The sequence below is a fragment of the Tiliqua scincoides genome, chromosome 4 (assembly GCF_035046505.1).
Source record: "Tiliqua scincoides isolate rTilSci1 chromosome 4, rTilSci1.hap2, whole genome shotgun sequence".
Lineage (NCBI taxonomy): Eukaryota > Metazoa > Chordata > Lepidosauria > Squamata > Scincidae > Tiliqua > Tiliqua scincoides.
In genome coordinates this window covers 96,146,245-96,166,037 of record NC_089824.1, presented here as the reverse complement: position 1 = coordinate 96,166,037, position 19,793 = coordinate 96,146,245, and the positions used below count along the sequence as shown (strand labels likewise).

General features: G+C 41.6%; 1 protein-coding gene across 1 annotated transcript in view; it reads right to left on the bottom strand.

Moving 5' to 3' along the window:
* The window catches only part of CTNND2 (catenin delta 2), a 575,776-nt gene that overhangs the window by 5,054 nt on the left and 550,929 nt on the right, over nt 1–19,793 (bottom strand). The window contains exons 16-18 of the mRNA XM_066622958.1: nt 18,015–18,141; nt 8,612–8,743; nt 1,158–1,231 (exon numbers count right to left, since the gene is read on the bottom strand). Coding sequence (XP_066479055.1) covers nt 1,158–1,231; nt 8,612–8,743; nt 18,015–18,141 — 333 coding nt within the window. The remainder of the gene's footprint in view (nt 1–1,157; nt 1,232–8,611; nt 8,744–18,014; nt 18,142–19,793) is intronic.

Here is a 19,793-nt window from a genome sequence, read left to right as displayed (position 1 = left end):
CTGGCAGGAGCTAGGAAGCACATGCAACAGCTGCTTATGTAGTAAGCTTTTAGGAGAGCATGCTTGCTTCTGCAGTATCCCCCTGCCAGGACCTCCACAAGAGGCCCGGAGGCGCCACTGCCCTTCCTCCACAGAGGATCTACTTCCAAGTAAATCAGGTGCAACTATGTGCAGCTGCACTTGCTCAGTTACTCCTTGTTGCCTGTCTCTCTACTGTGAACTGAATTGCACACTCCCAGTTGTGTGTTCTATTGAGAGCCTTTGGCTTAAGGCACTAGGCACTTTAAAGGAGGATTTCATTAATGGTTCTACTGGTATGCTGTTTCCAGTGAGAGCCCAATCCTAGGCTTGTCTACTCAGAAGTAAGTCCCATTAAAGTCAATGAGGCTTACTCCCAGGAAAGTGTGGATGGGATTGTGGCCTTACTCTGATAGTGTTTACAAATGGTTGTTGAGAGAACAATTAAAAAAATTAGTGAATAAAAATGTATCTTATGATCTATGAGATAGATCATAGTTTTTAATAAATTAGAGACTATTTTTAATACTGTTTTTGCTATACTATGTATACATACTATGTATACATAGTATAGCAAAAACAGTATTAAAAATTGTGTACGTATGTATGTATAGATGTATACATACTATGTACAGACACTGTGTTTTTAATAAATTAGTGACTGTACAGTTCTTAGGTAACAATTACTGGGAGGTTTTTTTTCAGGATCTGGCCTGAAAAAAATCAGACAAAATTATAGTCAGGCACCTCCCTAAGTTAAATCCCCGACTTATCCGAGGGTCATAGCAAATTCCATGATCTTGCACTCAAAACCTGCCCTTATCTTATCTGTGAGATTGACTTATAGACGAGTACCTGCGGTATAATATAAATTTGGAATAAAGACACATAACACTGCTTTCTGCACTTCTAACTTTGGAAAGCACCAAAATCTGTGAAAAAATAAAACTGTTTTCTCCAAACCTCTATCCATAGTATTTTCATGATGGTAAATGTGAAGACCATGGGCATTTTGCATCTGCAGAAAAGTGCTGTACACATAATTCACACAGGAGTAAATACTCCTATATGTATTACATTACTCCTAGGAGTAAGTGTTTAGTTCTAGTTGAAGTAATGAAGTTGCTATGGTCACATACCTGGTTGTGTTTAATATCCTCAGCCGGCGCACCATAAGAATTTCTGTACAAAGTAGAGATTCCAGTGTTCTGAGCTGAAAGTGGGAGAAAAACAGAAATTGTGTTACCAAACAGAATTATGGAGTACTGCAACAGTGAGGGGGAAAAAAGTAAATTTGGTGTTAAGAACATAAGAACATAAGAACAGCCGCACTGGATCAGGCCATAGGCCCATCTAGTCCAGCTTCCTGTATCTCACAGCGGCCCACCAAATGCCCCAGGGAGCACACCAGATAACAAGAGACCTCATCCTGGTGCCCTCCCTTGCATCTGGCATTCTGACATAACCCATTTCTAAAATCAGGAGGTTGCGCATACACATCATGGCTTGTACCCCATAATGGATTTTTCCTCCAGAAACTTGTCCAATTCCCTTTTAAAGGCGTCCAGGCCAGACGCCAGCACCACATCCTGTGGCAAGGAGTTCCACAGCACCACAGCACCACATCCTGTGGCAAGGAGTTCCACAGTGTTAAATCAGCAAGTGCCTTTGTTAATAATCTGCGATGCACCCACAGTTTGAATGTGGTGAACTGTTCTGGTAGCTCCACCTTAAAAAGGATATTGCAGAATTGGAAAAAGACACCTGAAATAAAGAGTTGAATCTATGAGGAATGGTTAAGTGGTTTGTAGTGGTGGAGCATAGGGTAGAAAGTGCAAGGTCTTGTTCACTGACGTTGGAAAAAAAAACAAACTCTGATTTACAGAGTTCTGGTCACATGCTTAACATATTCTATTATAAAACCACAACATTTGAACCATATTGAACTAATATTAAATTGTACATGCAAATATACTGTGTCCCACAGATGTGTAGCTAGACCACAAGGCATTCTATTGATTGCTTTCTGGATTTGATGGAAAACAGGTGCTAGGTCTTCCTTTCGTAGACAGGCCTTAAAGTGCTACATTCCACTGAAGTTTTTCATTATTAGTCTCTTGGCCAAACCCTGAAAAAACCATTAAAACAAGCACCATAATTACAATGACTTTTACACTTCCATGTGAAAATCGCATCAAATAAGCACTAGCTGTGTCTGAAAAATATTACACTGAGTTATGGTTCACACCACCACTGAAGAGGATCAAGCAAACATCACCATCAGACTTTACTATCTGCCAACTAGTTGTTTGATACACAAGTTCATACTTTTTGTATTGTTAGGAATGCGGTGAAATAAATAAATGATTTGATTATTGTAGATACAAATAAAGACTGTCCAGAACAATCGCGACCAGTGAAGAACTGTATCAACTGTTAGTGAAAGAAAGGCTGGTGGACTGTATCATACAATTGTTGGCTCCCAACTCCCAACTTGCTTGCCCTGGGAATGATTATGCCCTATTTTCTCAGCAGCATCACAGGTCAGGAAACTTGGATAACCTTTTTTTTGCATATAAAATCCAGTGATTCCACCATCCGTTGCAGACAACAGAAAAATCTGATTTGAAACAATGCACATGCCTGATCTCATCTGATCTCAGAAGCTAAGCAGGGTCAGGCCTGGTTAGTACTTGGATGGGAGACCGCCTGGCAATACTGGGTGCTGTAGGCTTATACCATAGTCTTTCGAGACTGAAGGTTGCCAACCATTTATCTCCTTGGCTGCATCAAAAGTGCCTCTATGATGGATCATGGTGGTTCCAGTTTTGAAATGTGGAATACATCCAACAGTATGGTCAAAATAGTTTTGTACCATATGTTGAAAGACAACTTGAAATGGTTAGATGAATGTAACATGGGACCATTCCAATCTAGACACATTAAACAAGAGGAAAGTTGTCAGGTGCCAGGTTCTTTCATCCAGTGCTGTCCTACACAACTGGCAGGATTTTCTCCAAGTGGATAAAAACAAGGAGGAGTGTTATCACTGTATGTCAAGGAAATTAGTATGATAGGTGGCTCTAGTCATAATGAACAAGGAGGTTGTTGCTACCTCAGCAACAGCAGTGTGCTGACAGCCAACTGAATTAATACAGCACTGTTTGACATTTGTCCTCATGAGGAGACTTATACAAGGTTGTTTTCTGCATCTGTTGATGCTAGTTGTCTAGGAATGAGCCACCTGCTCATATGGAAAGCTGATACTGATGCTTTGGTTATAGCATCCACCGCATGCCATTCATTGTGAGTCATGATGGCGGTGGGAAAAAATACTGAAAGAATTCCTGTTCATGAATTGGCAGACACTCCTTGCATTGAGAAGCCAGAGGTGCTTAGATTCTTCCAGGTGGCACAGATTACCATCATTTCTTGGTCTCTGAAAGACATCTATGGAATGCCTGGAAGGTTTTCTCAAGTGTAAGAGCTGTATTTTCTGAGAACTTGAGACATTCTTACTAACGTGGGCAGCAACCAAATGAAAATGACACAATGCTTTGTGACACTGTGAAATGTCTTATGACACTGCTTTATGCTCAAACAAACAGGCACACCACTGTCAAGGAAACAAGCCAACACCTGTTTACTAAGAAGGGACAAATGATGGAGAGGATTCCTCCTACTGTGTTTTGCTTCAATGCCAAGAACAAAGCATTGGCTGCTGGTCATAGGCGGGGACAAGCATTGGACACACACCATCAACTGTCTTCCCCTAGGGATTGCGTTCTTTCAATTGATAAGCAGTGGTAGCCATTCTGGATTATGTAGTCAGAAATCATGTTGCGAGCATACCCATTGCATTTGCAAGGGATGTAGGAAACCAAAACACACAGCACAAGTGGATTTGCTTTGAATAGCCTTGTACAGGATTGTGTGTACATTACAGGAAATGGTAATCTGCACTCTTTCAATGTTACTTAATTATTTTTCTCCACTTTCTAAATCATTTAATGTAGCATATATTCAGTATGGTAATATGCTTCTGTTATGTAGAGATGGATATGAGGATAAACTATAGTGGTATCTCTTTCATAGCTGTTTAGGTATTCATATATTAACATTTTCATAGTAAATTGGTTTTTATGCATTGAACAGACCCTCCTTTACTGCAAGGAATAGGTATTTTGTACTTCTCGGACACAAATATGCAACAGACATGAGCACTTATGACACTGTCATACTAATTAGAGAACACTGCATTATTGAGCAAACACTTGTACAAACCCTACTGTTTGACTATTTTTCACTGCTTGAATGATCTTTGGTGTATAGTTTCCTTTTTGGGCTATTGTTAGTTTAGAAAAATGACAACTAAACAGAGACACGAAAGAGCTTTACCAAATTGTATTCTGATAGATCATCTTTTTCTCCCTGTTCCCAGCCAGCACTTGATGTCACCCAATGAAATGGACTGGCAGAAATTACCGAATGGAAAAACAGGAAATACTTCTTCACACTACACATAATTTGATGCATGGAATTCATTACCACAAAATACATTAACATCTCCTGTGGAGTCAGGAGCATTAGAGTCATGTTAAAGTCTAAATTATAAATTCAGCACTGTAATTTGTAAAGCAAAGCATTGTAATTCAAATGTCAAGGTTATCGTCCTTCCTTGCATGGGCACAGCATCCAGATGGGGAAGAATCAGGGCCAGTAATAAAGGTGGGAGAATGTGTCTTTGAAAGTCAGGCTACTCTTTTTTTCCCATCATGGGAGCTCATGTGAAAAATAAGTATGCTGGATCAAGAAAGCAAACTAAAATAAATTGGGAAGGACCTGGTCTCTCTTTTCTCACAATACCTTTTTTCCCCTAAAACCAGGTAGTAAGTTTTTCAGTTCCTTTCCCCAAAGAGGGAAGTTCTGTGTTAACTTTTAGTTTAAAAATGTTCCCAGCAAGGCAGTGTCATTCTGTACTCCCTGACCCTACATCTGGTTTTGTTGAGTGGAGATGAGCTGTGTGGCCTTGACTGTAGCACATTGCTATAATTGTGTAGTACATTTCCCCCGCCAATATTAGGCTCTATGAGTTTTACTGAAGCCTGGAAAAGCTGTGCCAAACTGCTTTACTCAGCTCTACATTCTACACTCTTGTTTACAGTATTTTTTTTAATGGCTGCATACAAGCTCATGTTTCTGACACAAACGTGGATTCAGAGAACGAGTGGTGTTCCACTCATGGAACAGTTCTTTTCATCCATGCTGTAGCCCCCAGTACTCCCTAAACAACCAGTTCTGAGGGTTGAGGGACCCTCAGGAATAGCATGAGGTATGACACAGGGAGCTAATGGTAGAAGGGGGGAGCCAGCAGAAATTCTCTTTTATGCACACCCTGTGGATGGAAGTGTCTTTCTAGAACCTTCCTCTGGATCCTAGACACAGCTCTAGAAACATCAAATGCATCTCACCTGAGTGCAAGTGATCTATCTCAGAGGGGTAAAAAAAAATTCACAAAAGTGAGATTTGATATTAAGCTTTATTGAACCATTTCTGTTTGTCTAATTGTATTTCCTCTTCATGCTTGTTGTGGCTCTTTTTTCAAGGTGATGTATACATTTCAAACTCAAACATCATAATTTCTTTTTCATTTTTTCTTGCCCTTCAGTTGATGCTGCATTCCATACGGTAACAACTTGCCCTGAGCTCAGCTGAGGTAACCTGAAAAAGCAAATAAGAGTTGTGAACTCTTGTCCTCAATCAGACAGTACAAACTATTGCAAATCACGTTACTTTTGGCTTGGTTGCTTAGCTCAACACTCATAGAGAGCTGAACATCTGGTAGGGTGACAATGAGGCTAATGCTTGCCTATCAATGATCGTGCCCAGCTAAAAAACTAAATATGGAGGAGGTACAGAGAAAAAAAGAAACTTGGGCAAAATAATGAAAAAGAGAGGGAGTGCAGGGAATAAGATTTGGGCAAATAAGTGCTGGAATAACAACGAAGAGTCCATTGTGATGTGAGACAATGTTTAAAGTGAAAATAAACTTGTAAAAATCTGGTTTTTAAAAAAAGAAAAGAAAGTACCTCTGCCAGTCATTACGTAATAAATTTCTTTATTTTGCAACTCCTACAAAATATCTGTATGGCCTTCTATGTCTTCCATCATCCCAGCATAATTTCAGAGGCACTGAGTGACACAAAAGCATGAATGTCATCAGAGTGCAACTTGAGCAGAATTAACTTTAAAGGCTGCTCCATGCTCCATAGTTTTCTGAGAATTCTTAAATTTGTTCTATGCATGCCAAAAAAATGTTAGGTGAGAATGTGACAAGTATAGGAAGTGCCTTATACTGAGTCAGACCATTGGTTCACTTTGGTCAGTCTTGTCTATTGTCTACTATGGCATCAGCTATCTAGAGTTTCAAGATGTAGGTCTTTCTGAGTCCTACCTGAAGATGACAGGACTGAACCTGGGGCTTTTTGCATGCATGACATGTCCTCTACTACAGTGCTAAGCCTTTCCCATGCATCATGTGAGTGTGGTCTAGTCAAAGAACTGAAATTAGCTATGCTTCCAGTTGAGTATATGCTTTGAAATGAACCTGGGTTTCCCTCTATGTAATGTGTGAACCGATTCTCAAAAAATGAAACTCAAGTACAATACCTTCTCAGAATGTAAAGGCTGTCTTTTATGGTGGGTTCTTCAAATTCTTCCATTTCTGCTTAATTAAAATCTAACAAGGAGTGAAGGAAAGATGTGTTCCACAGTGGCTTATGATCTAATTCACTGTTCTTCTATAAATTGTTTCATCTTTAGTTCCAAATAGATGAAACCTGGGGAAAATCTGAAGGGTTTAGTTAGGCGTAATCCAGAGAAGATTGTTATTAATCTGTAGGTTATTGTGCTACAGCCTAAATATAACAGCTACTGAATGGGAAACTTCCGAAGACAGCTCTTGAGAGAATGGACACCTGGGACTATGCAGAGCAGGTGTTGCACTGTGAAAAAAACAACAGTTAGGCAATTCACAACTCTTCAGATTCATATGGATTAGACAGACTTAGATGTTACAAACAGTTATTACTTCTTCTGTTATGCTTCTGTCCTTGGATCTATTTTTATATGTACCCATATTCAGGTGGAAGAGAAGTTCTCATTATTTCTTAAATGAACAAAATGTTGCCACTTTCACAGTAATTCCTCCATCTAGCACAGGGGTGTCAAACCATTTCAAATAGAGGGCCAAATAGCATTCACGATGCCTGCTGAGGGCAGGAAGTTATGTCATTAGGCAGGAAGTGATGTCGTTAAATAGGTCATAATCAAAAATAAACACTTTTTCTCACTTAGGAACTCATTAGCTGCAAATGACAGAAGAGAAAATACGCAAATCTTGATTATATTTCAAGTTATGGGAGAGTCCAATTTCACATGGGCTGCCCTTACAGCTGTAACACCTCAGCACTGTTCAGCAGCTGAGAGCCTGAGGGCCGGATAAAAAGCTTCCATGGGCCGCATTCGGCCCCTGGGCCTTATGTTTGACACCCCTGATCTTGCATTTTTGGTTGGCTCCTTGACAAATCTGTTTGTATGAAGGGGGAGAGCACATACTTCAAAAGTATTTCAATGAACTCACAAATGAATTGCTATTATACACAACCAAAAAGTCTAAACAAATTTGAGCAATATGGTCTAGCTCTCTGCTGTTTTCTTCCACTTGACACATTACAGTGGGCTAAATTACACGTTACACTGAGCATGTAAACGTGGCCATGTGTTTTTTTTAATGGATTAAGTGGTTTCAGGGAGTGTGTGGGATGCAGACAAGATGTGGACTAATCCTGAAATATTTTGTAAGGCAGACTGCTTTCAGTTAAGGTGTGCTAGTTGAGAGAAGTTAAAAATTATACTGTCTGAGGATGAAGTACACTAGTATTATTAGTTAGTATGATAGTTACAAAAATACATTGTCGATGTGGACACACCGTGCTTGGAGGACCTACTTTTCCAATTCCTGCCCAACCATATGATATATATGCAAAAGCACTAGACAGAGATCACTGTACATGCTCACATCCAAGATGGTACTTATTAAAGTATGCCCAGAATAAGCCTTGCTCACACGCTTCTGTTTGGAAAAAAAGGATGACATAAAAACTTATGTTTTAAAAACATAAAAACTCTCCATAGAGGAAAAATATCATTAGGATGCAAACCTACATGAAACTTTATCACTCACTTAAACATGCTGTAGGAATTGAATTCAAAATTTTCTCTCTCTTCCAGGAATGCTTTATAGCATGCAGCTCCAATACAGACCTGTTTAAATTTATGATACATATAAAACATACAGGCTGAATTTATGGCTAGTTGTAATATTGCAAATATAAGGAATGCCTGTAGTAACATCAGATGCAGCTCAAATAGCACTACTGTGATAAACAACACCTCTGTGTGTGAGAGACAGGCTTGCAAGATCTTTTACAAATTGAGCACTTATCCACATGCTTCACAATGTGTCCTACTGCCAGGTATTGTCAAAATGTTATCATTTTAAAAAATGTATGATGTGCAGCAACTGCCTCACCTGTCATTGCGTCTTTCCTAGAAGTGTGTTCTCCTTTATTTCCATGGTAAGTAGCATTTGTTCCAGTTGATTCGTAGTCTGTTTTTCTTTCTTTTAAGCTGATCATTTCCCGAGGTGAGGCTGGGGCACTTGCTAGAAAACAAAAAGAAATTCACTTAAAAAAAAAAATTTTCCCCATCACATTAACAGGAAGTTGCCTTATCTGGTCCACCTAGGTTAGTACTGTCAGCAGGGTTTCAGACAGGAATCACTCTCTCTTACCTGGCAATGCCAGAGATGGCACAGGGGATCTTCTGCAAGCAAAGTGTATGCTCTGCCAGAGCCACAGCTCTGCCCTTAGCACACACAAAGCTTGCCTCTGATGAAGGGGGGACTTGTGTGTGTGCGTACAAGTACACACAAATTCTAAGAAAAGCTGTTATGTTGAATAGTTAATGTTCATCATTTGCAGCAGCATCAATTTTCAGAGACGGAAACCGCTCAGCTGATTTGCAGCAACCAGATGTCATTCAAACACCCCTTATGAGATAGAAATTAGTTGCAAGATAGCAGAGGGGTGCTCTACTATAAGGAAAGATTCCAAAGGTGCTCCAATGTGAGTCCACTATGATCTGTCAGTATGAACGACTGTACACATTGCTCATGTGTTTGCATGGAATGAGTTTTATGACTCACAGCCTGTGGCATGTGACCATTCTAGCGCTCCAATAATTTCTTACCTTACGGTATGTAACATGTGCATGAAGCTACAGAAATAGTCTAGGAAGTGGTTATTTAATGTCATTCCAGCAAATGGCATTTTAAAGGTTAAATAGCCCCATTGCAGGCAGTTTTCGGTGAGAAAACAATACATGGGAAAAAACATTATCTCAAGTCAAATTACAGCCCTGTGGCCCCTACACCAGCTCATAACTACACACTGATGGGCTTAGCATCATGCCCATTTTGGCTCTTAGGTTCTCTGGGCCAGAGGGTTAAAACTATCATAATAAATATATGTTTTTGTGGAAATAACCATCTAATCAGATGTCAGAAAAAAGAAACACAAACTCACTCTTAGGTGGCCTGTCACTTTAGGATATGGCAATTAGTCAGGAGGCAAGTGGCTAACAGCCCAATCCTGAGCTGTCTAGTGTGCGGGGCTGCAGCGGCACAGAAAATGGCTGCTGCCACATCCAGCACACTCCAGGCAGCTGCTGCCTTCTCCTTGTCCCCTTCCCCTGGGTAAACAGAGTAGTCCCACAATGGGGGTTACTCGATTCTATGGTGACCCAAAGGTAGGTGTAGAATCAAGAGCCTTTGTGTTGGGCGGCCACTAGTCCTGTCTCCCTCCCGCCCTGCTCCCTCCCCTGGATCAAGAATCAAGAGCCTTTGTGTCGGGCAGCCACCAGTCCTATTTCCCTGCCACCCCGCTCCCTCCCCTGGAACACCTCCTCCCTACTCTTTCCCAGTCCTCCTTCACCTTCCTGCTCCCCGAATCGCCACTTTCCCCCACCTATCTTTCTACTGTTTGGTGGTTCGCACGATTGCCAAGTAGCGGAGCTCCAGTGCTCTACCGGCGCTAGCCCAGTGCTGGGCTAGCACCGGCAGAGCAGTGGTGCTAGGGCCTGCAAATATGCCTTATGGCACGCTTGCAACAGTGTGTACCAGTGGTTTGCCAGCATGCGAAGTTTAGGATTGGGCCCTAACTCACCAATGGATTTTCCCCCATCACTTCCTGTGATTTCTCTTTCCAGGGTCTGCCATCCACACCACAATCAATGCATTTTCACTTATCTCTCTGGGTTAGGAAACATGGGGAACTGCAACTAGCCAAGCATTTGGGATTTATCCCTTTCTCTCAAATAGGGAGGTGAAACTGTGCAAATCTCAGATTCTTAGTAAGCCTTTAGCAACATTCATTTTCTTTCCTTGGCCATGGTGGAGGTCAGTGCTCTGATATTGCAACATCTGCACACAAGCCAAAACGACGTTCTGAGTTTTAATCAAAAACACTAACTCTTCCAAGAGAAAAGAACACAAATATAAATTTATGTTTATAATAATAATAATAATAATAATAATAATAATAATAATAATAATAATAATAATAATAATAATAATAATAATAATAAAAGAAATCTTTCTGTTATGGTACAGCAGAGATTATTTCAAAAATTGGTATGATGGTATGATTGGTATAATAATACCAAAAATTGGTATTATTTATAGTATTTGTAATCCTCCAGGTTAAAAACCTCTCGTGGCAGCTAAGAATTGACTTGCTGCAGTTTGGTTCTCCCTGTTCCAGGAGTTGTCCTTAAGAACAATCAAAACATTTCCCCCCTTTGCTCTGCCAGAAGACCTGGAAGAAATTCTTAAGAACAACAAATAAAACTGCCTGGAACTGGGAAATACTGTCACAAATGTGCATCACATTTTATGTGGCATCAAATTTGACCAAAATACGGCAGACAGCTGGTCAGTAAGGGAAGGACCCTCAAGGTCAGGACTTTATTCAAGATGCCAATAGCATTTTTTCTTCACTGATCCTGCTAACAAGGTAGAGCTGCTCAATTATCATGGTGGCCTTGCTAATGTCTCCACTGATAAAGGCTTTTGTGACTGTGAATGAATTCATGGCAAAGTTGTCAGGACAGTAGTCTGTATGACTCCAGCTAGAAGTGAATTATTACTGAGCAAAAGACCTTCTGCTGTAACAAGGAATGTGAATATCTATGGGCTCTGCAAGACAAATTTTCCAACCTGCTGCATGCGAACAGAGAGACAGATGGACAGGCACATGTCCCTCTTTCTCATCCTGGCAGATCCAAGTAGGCAAGAGGCCTGCAAGAATGGAGCCTCCCTCCTGTGATCAAAGGAGGCCACACACTCACCTCCTGTGCTCCTGGAGGCCAGGGACCCATGCAAAGCATCTCACAGCTGCCACCATGCACATCTGGAGCAAAGTTGCAAGTCTCCAAATGGAGCCTCCCTCACTGTGATATCAGCACAGACCTGCCTACATACTGGTGCCCAGGTAGGATGCCTTGCACTTGTTCCTGGGTATGGGAGCTCAAGAGGGGATGATTGTGTGCTGGGATCACAGGAGGGAGGCTCTGCTCTTGCAAGGTGCCAGGAGGAAGAGAGGAACGTGTGCACCCCTCTCTCTGCTGTTTTTTGTTCATATATGGCCAGCTGGAAAATTTATATCCCATGGTGACTGCCAGTAATGTCTGGAGCGAAGTTGCAAGCCCGCAAGTGAAGCCTCCCTCCTGGGATCCCGCCCCCCCCCACACACAAATACACACCACATGCTCCTGCGCCCAGGAAACATGTCCTGTCCAGCCCCCAGTGTAGGTCATCCACCAAGGCAATCAAGGTTATTTCTGATAATTAGTTTCCTCCAAGAAACCCTGGAGTAGATCACCACTATATGCCTGATCACCTGACCTGAATGAAAAACTGGAGACTGACTAGTGGTCTGAAGGCAAGGGAGGGATCCCCTCCCCCATCAACAGAGGTGAACTGTGAAATTAAGGCAGGCTGGTAAAGTCTCCTCACTCAGCGATGGATTGATTACTTCCCCTCTCTTGACTCTCAGCTTAATGCTTTGAGCTGTTGTGGCTGTTTGTAATGGGACAACTGCATAGAGAAGCTGCTGAGGATAATGTGTCAATGATATTATTGAAGAAATTGGTTGGATTCATCTTTTGTCTTTTTTACTTTTTTTCCTTCCAAATTGGTTCTCTTCCTGTTAATATAACAAAGGGCAGAATCCTAACCCCTTATGTCAGGGCTTTCCAACACTGGCATATCGGTGCCAATGGGACGTGTGCTGCATCCTGCAGTTGGGCATCACTCACGGAGGCCTCCTCAAAGTAAGGGAATGTTTGTTCCCTTACCTCGGAGCTGCACTGCATTGCTGGGAAGCACCAACATAAGGGGTTAGGATTGCACCCAAAGTCGATGACCACTTGCTAGAAAAAGAAGTTCAGATGTCCCTTGTATCCTAGCGGGATTAAACAGGAGGAACAATGTTTGAAAATAGATGGGGTCAGGAAGAGACGTCATGTAGTGATTATTTTGTTGGGGGAAAAAACAAGTCTTGTTTGAATATAATGGATATGAGAGAAATTATAAACCTGATTCAAGGTCTTTATAGATTAAAAGCTAGGACAAAGCTATTACATTTGGCCTTGAACAGTTAATGAAATAACTAATCTATTGTTAAAAATAAATGTGTATATTTTTTCAATGTAATAACAAGAAATAGAGTATAAACCAATTGCTTGCCTTCAGTTGGACAATGGCTACAGCAAGGAAAATCTCACCCTGCATTTAACGTCAAAGCTGGCTCTGGGCAGCTTGTACCAGCTGTGGCAAAGATCAGGATTAAGGTCCTTTAGCATTCTAGCATTTTTGTGATTGTTGTTTTTTTTTTTGGTATTCTGTTTTATTTATACTTGCTTTTATGCCTGAAAGTAATGTTTAGAATCTCTGTCAAGTCATGGTAGCAAGCTTATTTTCCTCATAGCGACATTTTCTTGAGCAACCCAAGGTCAATCTAAATACTGGAGGTATGAAAAACTTATCTATAGGAAGCAATAAGAGAGTTGGAATAGTTATGAGCACCATTAGGCAGTGGCTGAAGGGATTGGGATGGATGCAAGAAACTTTCACTGAAACAGTTTTATCAGGTTATTGGTATTGGTGAATTCAATCCAGGACATAAGAACATACTATAACAAGAGCCCTGCTGGGTCCATCTAGACCAACTTCCTGTATCTCACAGTGGTCCACCAGATGCCTCAAGGAGCACACAAGACAAGATACCTGTATCCTGTTGCCACTCTCTTGCAACTGGCATTCAGAGATAGCCTACTTCTCATGGCTTTTAACCTGTGATGGACTTTTCATCCATAAATCTGTCCAATCCTCTTTTAAAAGCATCTAGGCCAAATGCAATCACCATATCCTATGGGAAGGAGTTCCACAGATTACTTACATGCTGGGTGAAGAGATATTTGTTTCATTTCCTTTTGTCCTAATTCAGGAATTCAATCAGAACCTGAGAGTATAAGGCAAGAGTACTGAAACTATCTTACAACATTACTAGGGCAATATGAAACAAATCCCATAATGCCTTGGAGACCACTCCATGCTTTTAGAGAAAGAAGGACTCTATGTTCTTGAATAGAAGCAAACAGGAAGCAAGCAGGAATAGAAGCAAACAGCTTCTTTGTATATGCTGTTGCAGCCAGAACGCTGTTGCAGTCAACAGAAAGATCTCACTGCTGTTCCCTTCCTTCCTGCTGGCTGCAAACGCTTCCTGTTTAAGCAAGAACGCACGCCCAATAAGTTTAAAAAATAGTCTAATGGGCGTGGGGATACGCGGGGAGTAGGGGGTTGCCCCCACCCCATTACATCATTTTTAAAAGTTATAGGGGCAAAAATTGGCTTGTTTAAGCAAGCTGATTTTTGCCCCAATAAGTTTTAAAAATGATTTAATGGGCACGTGGGGGGTGGTGGTGCATGTAGGGTCCCCACATCCGTGGATACCTGAAACAGCAATTACAGGATTCGTGGATATGGGGGCCCCTATACATCAACTTAGCAAAGTGAAATCCTCATGAGGCAGGTGTACAGCAATACCTTGCACTTTCATCTGGTTAGGGACCACCAGAGCATGGATGAATGTCAAAGCATAGTTTTATTTAGCTTGCAAATGTATTTTGGCCAGTGAAAAACACAAATAACTATATATACACATGCAAATGTGTACAAATCCCAACAGAAATAAAATATAAATAAACATAAGAATACCGATGAACACCCTGGGAGGTTGGATAAAATCATACAAAAGACAAAATTTGACAATGAGATTATAACTGAAAGTGTTTGAAAGAGCAAAATGATGAAAGTCAAATGGATGAAAATCAAGCTATACTGTACGTAGAATAAATGGGGTGGGGAGAAACTGTAGGCAGCAGAGTGAATTAGGAAGAGAAAATAAAATAAGGCTGATCTGCAGGGATGGGGAGTCGGGTGAGTCAGAGTTGCAGAAACACGTGTTTTTTGTTGACTTGTGTACCCTTGAGTCACTTGCATCAATGACTTCAGCACTGACTCGAGTCTGAGGCCACTGACTCGGCACTCGGTCTACATGCATGTAGTCATGCACCTGTCTGTGTCTGGGTGTGCTTACTTACTTTCTTTGCAGTGTGAAAGACCTTGAGGAGCCATCATTCAGACTAGGTGAGCAGGAGGGAAGTTTCAGCCAGGAGGCAGGGAAGAGTTAATGTTTTGCTTTTGCATCAAGTGGGGGGGGGGGGAGGTGGGAGCAGATTTTTAAAGCAGAGGTATCAAAAATAAGGCCCAGGGGCTGGATGCAGCCTGTGGAAGCTTTTTATCTGGCCCTCAGGCTCTCAGCTTCTGAGCAGTGCTGAGGTGTTACAGCTGTAAGGGCAGCCCACATGAAAATTGGACTCTCCCATAACTTGAAATATGATCAAGGTTTGCATATTTGGTTTTCAGTCATTTGCAGCTAATGAGTTCCCAAGTGAGAAAAAGCGCTTATTTTTGGTTGGCTTGGCCTATTTAATGACATCACTTCTGGCCCTCAGCAGGCATCATGAATGATATTCGGCCCACTGTATGAAATGAGTTTGACACCCCTGTTTTAATGGAAAGACTTGTGACTCTAGACTTTTTAAGTCTCGAAAATGCTCTGGGCTACTCAGAAAGTCCGCCTGTTAGGACTTGTTTTTGAGTCATGGGGGGTGGAGACTTGTGACTCAACTTGAGTCAAGCCATGCTGGATTTACTTATTCCGGCAAATCTGTAACAGGCTTAAAATTATGCAAGGTAAACACAGTGACAATCACAGTTAGCAATAACAGCCTCATGACAATTCTTGGCTGATTTAGAAAGATACTCCCTCAAGATACTGTCTTGTATCTTGATACAAGAAAGATACTGTCCCACAGAACCTCTCTTCCTCTTGAAGTATACTTTTGCATCTGGGCACATAGGTGAGATGCCCTTGAGAAATTCTACAAGGACATTAACAGCTTTCACCATACCATCAACTTGTGCCTGAACCAGTCCATGGAGCAGGCGAGGCAATAAAATCAGTTAAATCCTAAAAATGCCCCTTCCATCCTGAGCTGCACTTACCATTCTGCTGCGTTGCTGCTTTCTTTCAAGTTGTTCTGTGCACAGGGACACTCTGGGTAGTCACGCCTATTGCCCAGAAACCCAGCAGGTTGTGCAGCAGGATGTCCGGGCAGATGCAACTGTCCACAGCGTTACTGTGGTACAGATCAGCTTGAACGTAAAGCGATGATGCAGCAGAATGATAAGTGCCACTCACGGAGGGGTGGGCTTTTTCTAAAAGTAGTCCGGATCTTGGGGTTTGGAGAGCCCTGAATTAAATTACAGGTTGAGCCTCATTATTCACGTGGGTTCCGTTCCAAGCACTCACGTGGATGGCAAAAAATGCACTATAGCAAATCAATTTAAAAAACAAAGTTTCTTTGCTCTGGTGATTTAAAAATAGCCTTGCTGACCTTTGTGATTTTAGATAAGAGTCATTAAGAAGACAATCCATCAATCAGTCCTCCTCCAAGTGCTTACAAAGGCGCTTCACTCAGTCCCTCCCTTCACCATTGCAAAGCGATCACCTTTGTTTCACGTGCTCAGGGGGAAGGGAGGGGTCCGCTGGAGAGAGAAGGATTGATGGATTGTCAGCCAGCTGCGCGCTCTCTCTCTCTTTCATTAAGGAGGCTATTGTTAAATGACTGCTCAGTTTTTTTAAACTGATTTTAAAGGGATGCACTTTTCCCCTTCTTCAGGGATCAGCACATTCCTTCTCATTTGCAGAGGCCATTCGTGTTGAGTCAAATCCGTGTATAAAAAATCTGTGTATAACAAGGCTGGACCTGTATAGACTTATAAGCTTCATACTATAACAGAAACTCACTGAACACTATACACAGGCTTCCAGCTTTCACCCACCATACACCTCACAATTGATGGTCCATAGCAAAACGCTATGACACAAGCACATTTATTCTAGTTGATCTGTCAGGAACTCAGGTCTGAAGAATTTATGACAAACATTCCTAAAAAATTAGAATAGTCACCCAGTGAGGAACAGGCTGACAGGGGCAGACACAATTTACTATAAGACAGACCCAGAGGGGAAAACAACAGAACACCAGCAGTTGTCACAATGACTGGTTATCTCAGCTGAAACTACTCCAGTGTATCACCAATGACCTACAGTCCATTCTGGACAATGACGCTTCTCTCTCTCTCTCTCTCTCTCTCTCTCTCTCTCTCTCTGTCCTTGCTTACAGGCAGCTCTCCTAATGGAGGGCTCACCAGCAACAACCAACTATGTAATGAAGACAAAAATAGCAATCTCTTCTATAGAGCTGCTTCTCCCAATAGTGTTTCCTTATAGCACTCTTCGTCATGAGTGTAATTTTTACAGTATCACAAAAGTTAAAAACCTATAAAACTATTCAAAAGTTTGGTGTAGAAAAGTAGAAAGTCTGGACTGTGGTTTCAGCCAATAGAAGCTGCATGCTCTGACTAGAATGCTTCTGCACCAATGAGACCAACATATTCTGGCCAGCATGCAGCCAATCATTTGCTTCCAGGACATGGTTAGGAAGAGGAAAGAGCAGACAATTAAATCCTCTATCGGCCTCAGAAAGCCCCTCCAAAGGGTATGTCTGGTTTTTGTTTTTTTTAAACACCTCCACAGCTTCCGTGGGTCTCAGAAAGGTTCCTAAATACGACCAGAGAGTACCTCTGGTTGTGTGTGGGAACTCAGGTCTGGTCTTCCACTGTGGGTTCTGAACCTGCAGTGAGTTAAATCCACAGGTTCCGAATCTGCGGGTTGCGAGGTCAGACTTATAATAAAAACACTGTAGCAATTATTGGTAATTATATATAAGTGCTTTGCACACCTTCCCTGCAAAATAGTCCACCATCACTTACATTTTAAAATACAAATCAATTACATGGCTCAAGTAGGGGGGTTTGACTCCATGTCAAATTTCCCAAGAGTGTAAACGTATATAGTTGTAGATTTGTTTGTTTTATATGCCAATAAAGGATTCAGTTCTATACCAAAACTGTGTGTGTGCTGGATACCAAAAAACCCACTCTCATTTCCAGTCTTAAAAATTGATATCTGGTCTGTAGTTTACCTTGAATATTTAACTTAGTAAAAAGTAGCAATAAAGGGTATCAGATGAGACATTCCTATAGTGAACAGATAAACACTGAACAGAATGAAATGTATTTTTCTCATGCGACACTATGGTTAAAAATGATGCTAAGATCATTTCACTCGCATAACACTGGCAGATTACTTTCCTATTTTTTAAGTCTGAAATCCTGCTCTTACCTGAACGATTGTTGGGAGACATACGCACGGGAGAGATGGAAGGCGTGCGTGATGAAGAATACGGTCTTTGCCGATCCCTCTCTATTGTTGAAGATGAGGCTACAAAGTGATACTGTGACCATCCATCCTGCATGTGTAAAACAAAGAACAGTGAGAAAGAAAATTCAGTGAATCAGAAAGATACAGGTGTAGAAATACATGTTATTTCAAGAACATTCTTATGCAATTCAAATTCATTGTTATATAAGCCATTTAATACACTTTTTTGCAGATTAACAACCCAATCCCGAGCTGCCTGGCATGTGGGGCTGCAAAAGAGCTGAAAATGGCTGCTGCTGCAACCAGTGCACTCTAGGCAGCCGCTGCCTCCTCCTTGAGAGAAGGGGACTTTTGTCTTCTTCCCCTAGGCAAACTGAATAGCCCTGCAATGTGGCTACTCAATTCTACAATGACCTGAAGGTCAGCATAGAATGAAGAGCCTCTATTTCTGGTGGCCAACCCAACATGGAAGCTCTGGATCCGGTGACGTTCCACAGGTCCCACCTCCCTCTCACACCGCTCACTCCCCTGGCACGCCTCCTCCCCACATTTCCTCCGCCTTTCCTGCCCTGGAACTCCTCCTCTACACCCCCACCTACATCTCCACTGCCTGGTGGTCCATGTGACCACTGAGCGACGGCGCTCCGGTGCTCCACCAGTGCTAGTGCAGCAGTAACCAGCACTGGGGCCAGCAAACGTGCCTTCCGGCATGTTTGTGACAGTGTGTGCCAGTGGTGAGCCAGTGCGCACTGCATAAGATTAGGCTCTAATTCACTTTTCATTTATTTTTCGCATTTTTATACCACCCTTTCTTCAAGGAGCTCAGGGTGGTGTACATGGTTCCTTCCCTCCTTTTGTCCTCACAACAACCCTGTAAGGTAGGTTAGGCTGAGAGATAGTGACTGGCCCAAGGTCACCCAAGAAGCTTTGTGGCTGAGCGGGGATTTGAACCTGGCTCTTCCAGGTCTAACACCAACATCACTACACCATCCTGGCTGCATAAATCTCCTACATTATCTCACTATCCCTTGTATACACTGTCTCTTATCTTTAAAAAAGTTCAATTTCTTGTATTTATGACTGCATTCTTACAAATTAAGTGACTGCTGTGAATATAGGCATCTGATGTTGCATCTCCAAATTCAAAGTATACACACACAAATGAACATGCACAATCAGGTTTGTTTGGGAGGCCTGTCTCTCTAAGAATCCAAGAGCCCACACTGATTTAAAAAAATATTTGAATAACCAGACTGTTTCTCATATATCATCACTGAACATGAACATAAGATTCCAGTATCTCTTCATTGCTATATGCAATAAATACTTTTATTGGGGGGGGGGGGGTTGGGTTCAGACCAGCTTGAGTTCTTGATAATAAAACAAAAATAGAAAATAGAATAACAAATGAATATAGATTCATTATTAATTTTAACAATCTTTTAGGCATAAATGCAGTATTTAGTTTGTTTTAGAGATATGTATGTAACACTGAATCAAAGGCAGCTCTTAGATTGATGAAGGCTCCATATAAAGTGTCAGGCATGTCTAATACATATTTGCTTATCAGCAATGCCAAGGTGAAACAATGGTCTATATAGGAGTGACCCTTTCTTAAACCCTGCTTGTTCATCTCCTAATATCTTTTCCTGTTCTATCCAATGGAGCAGTTTTTCCTGCAGCTGAGATGCATGAAGCTTGTCGGTCACTACTAGAAAACATTGGTCAGTAATTGCTTGG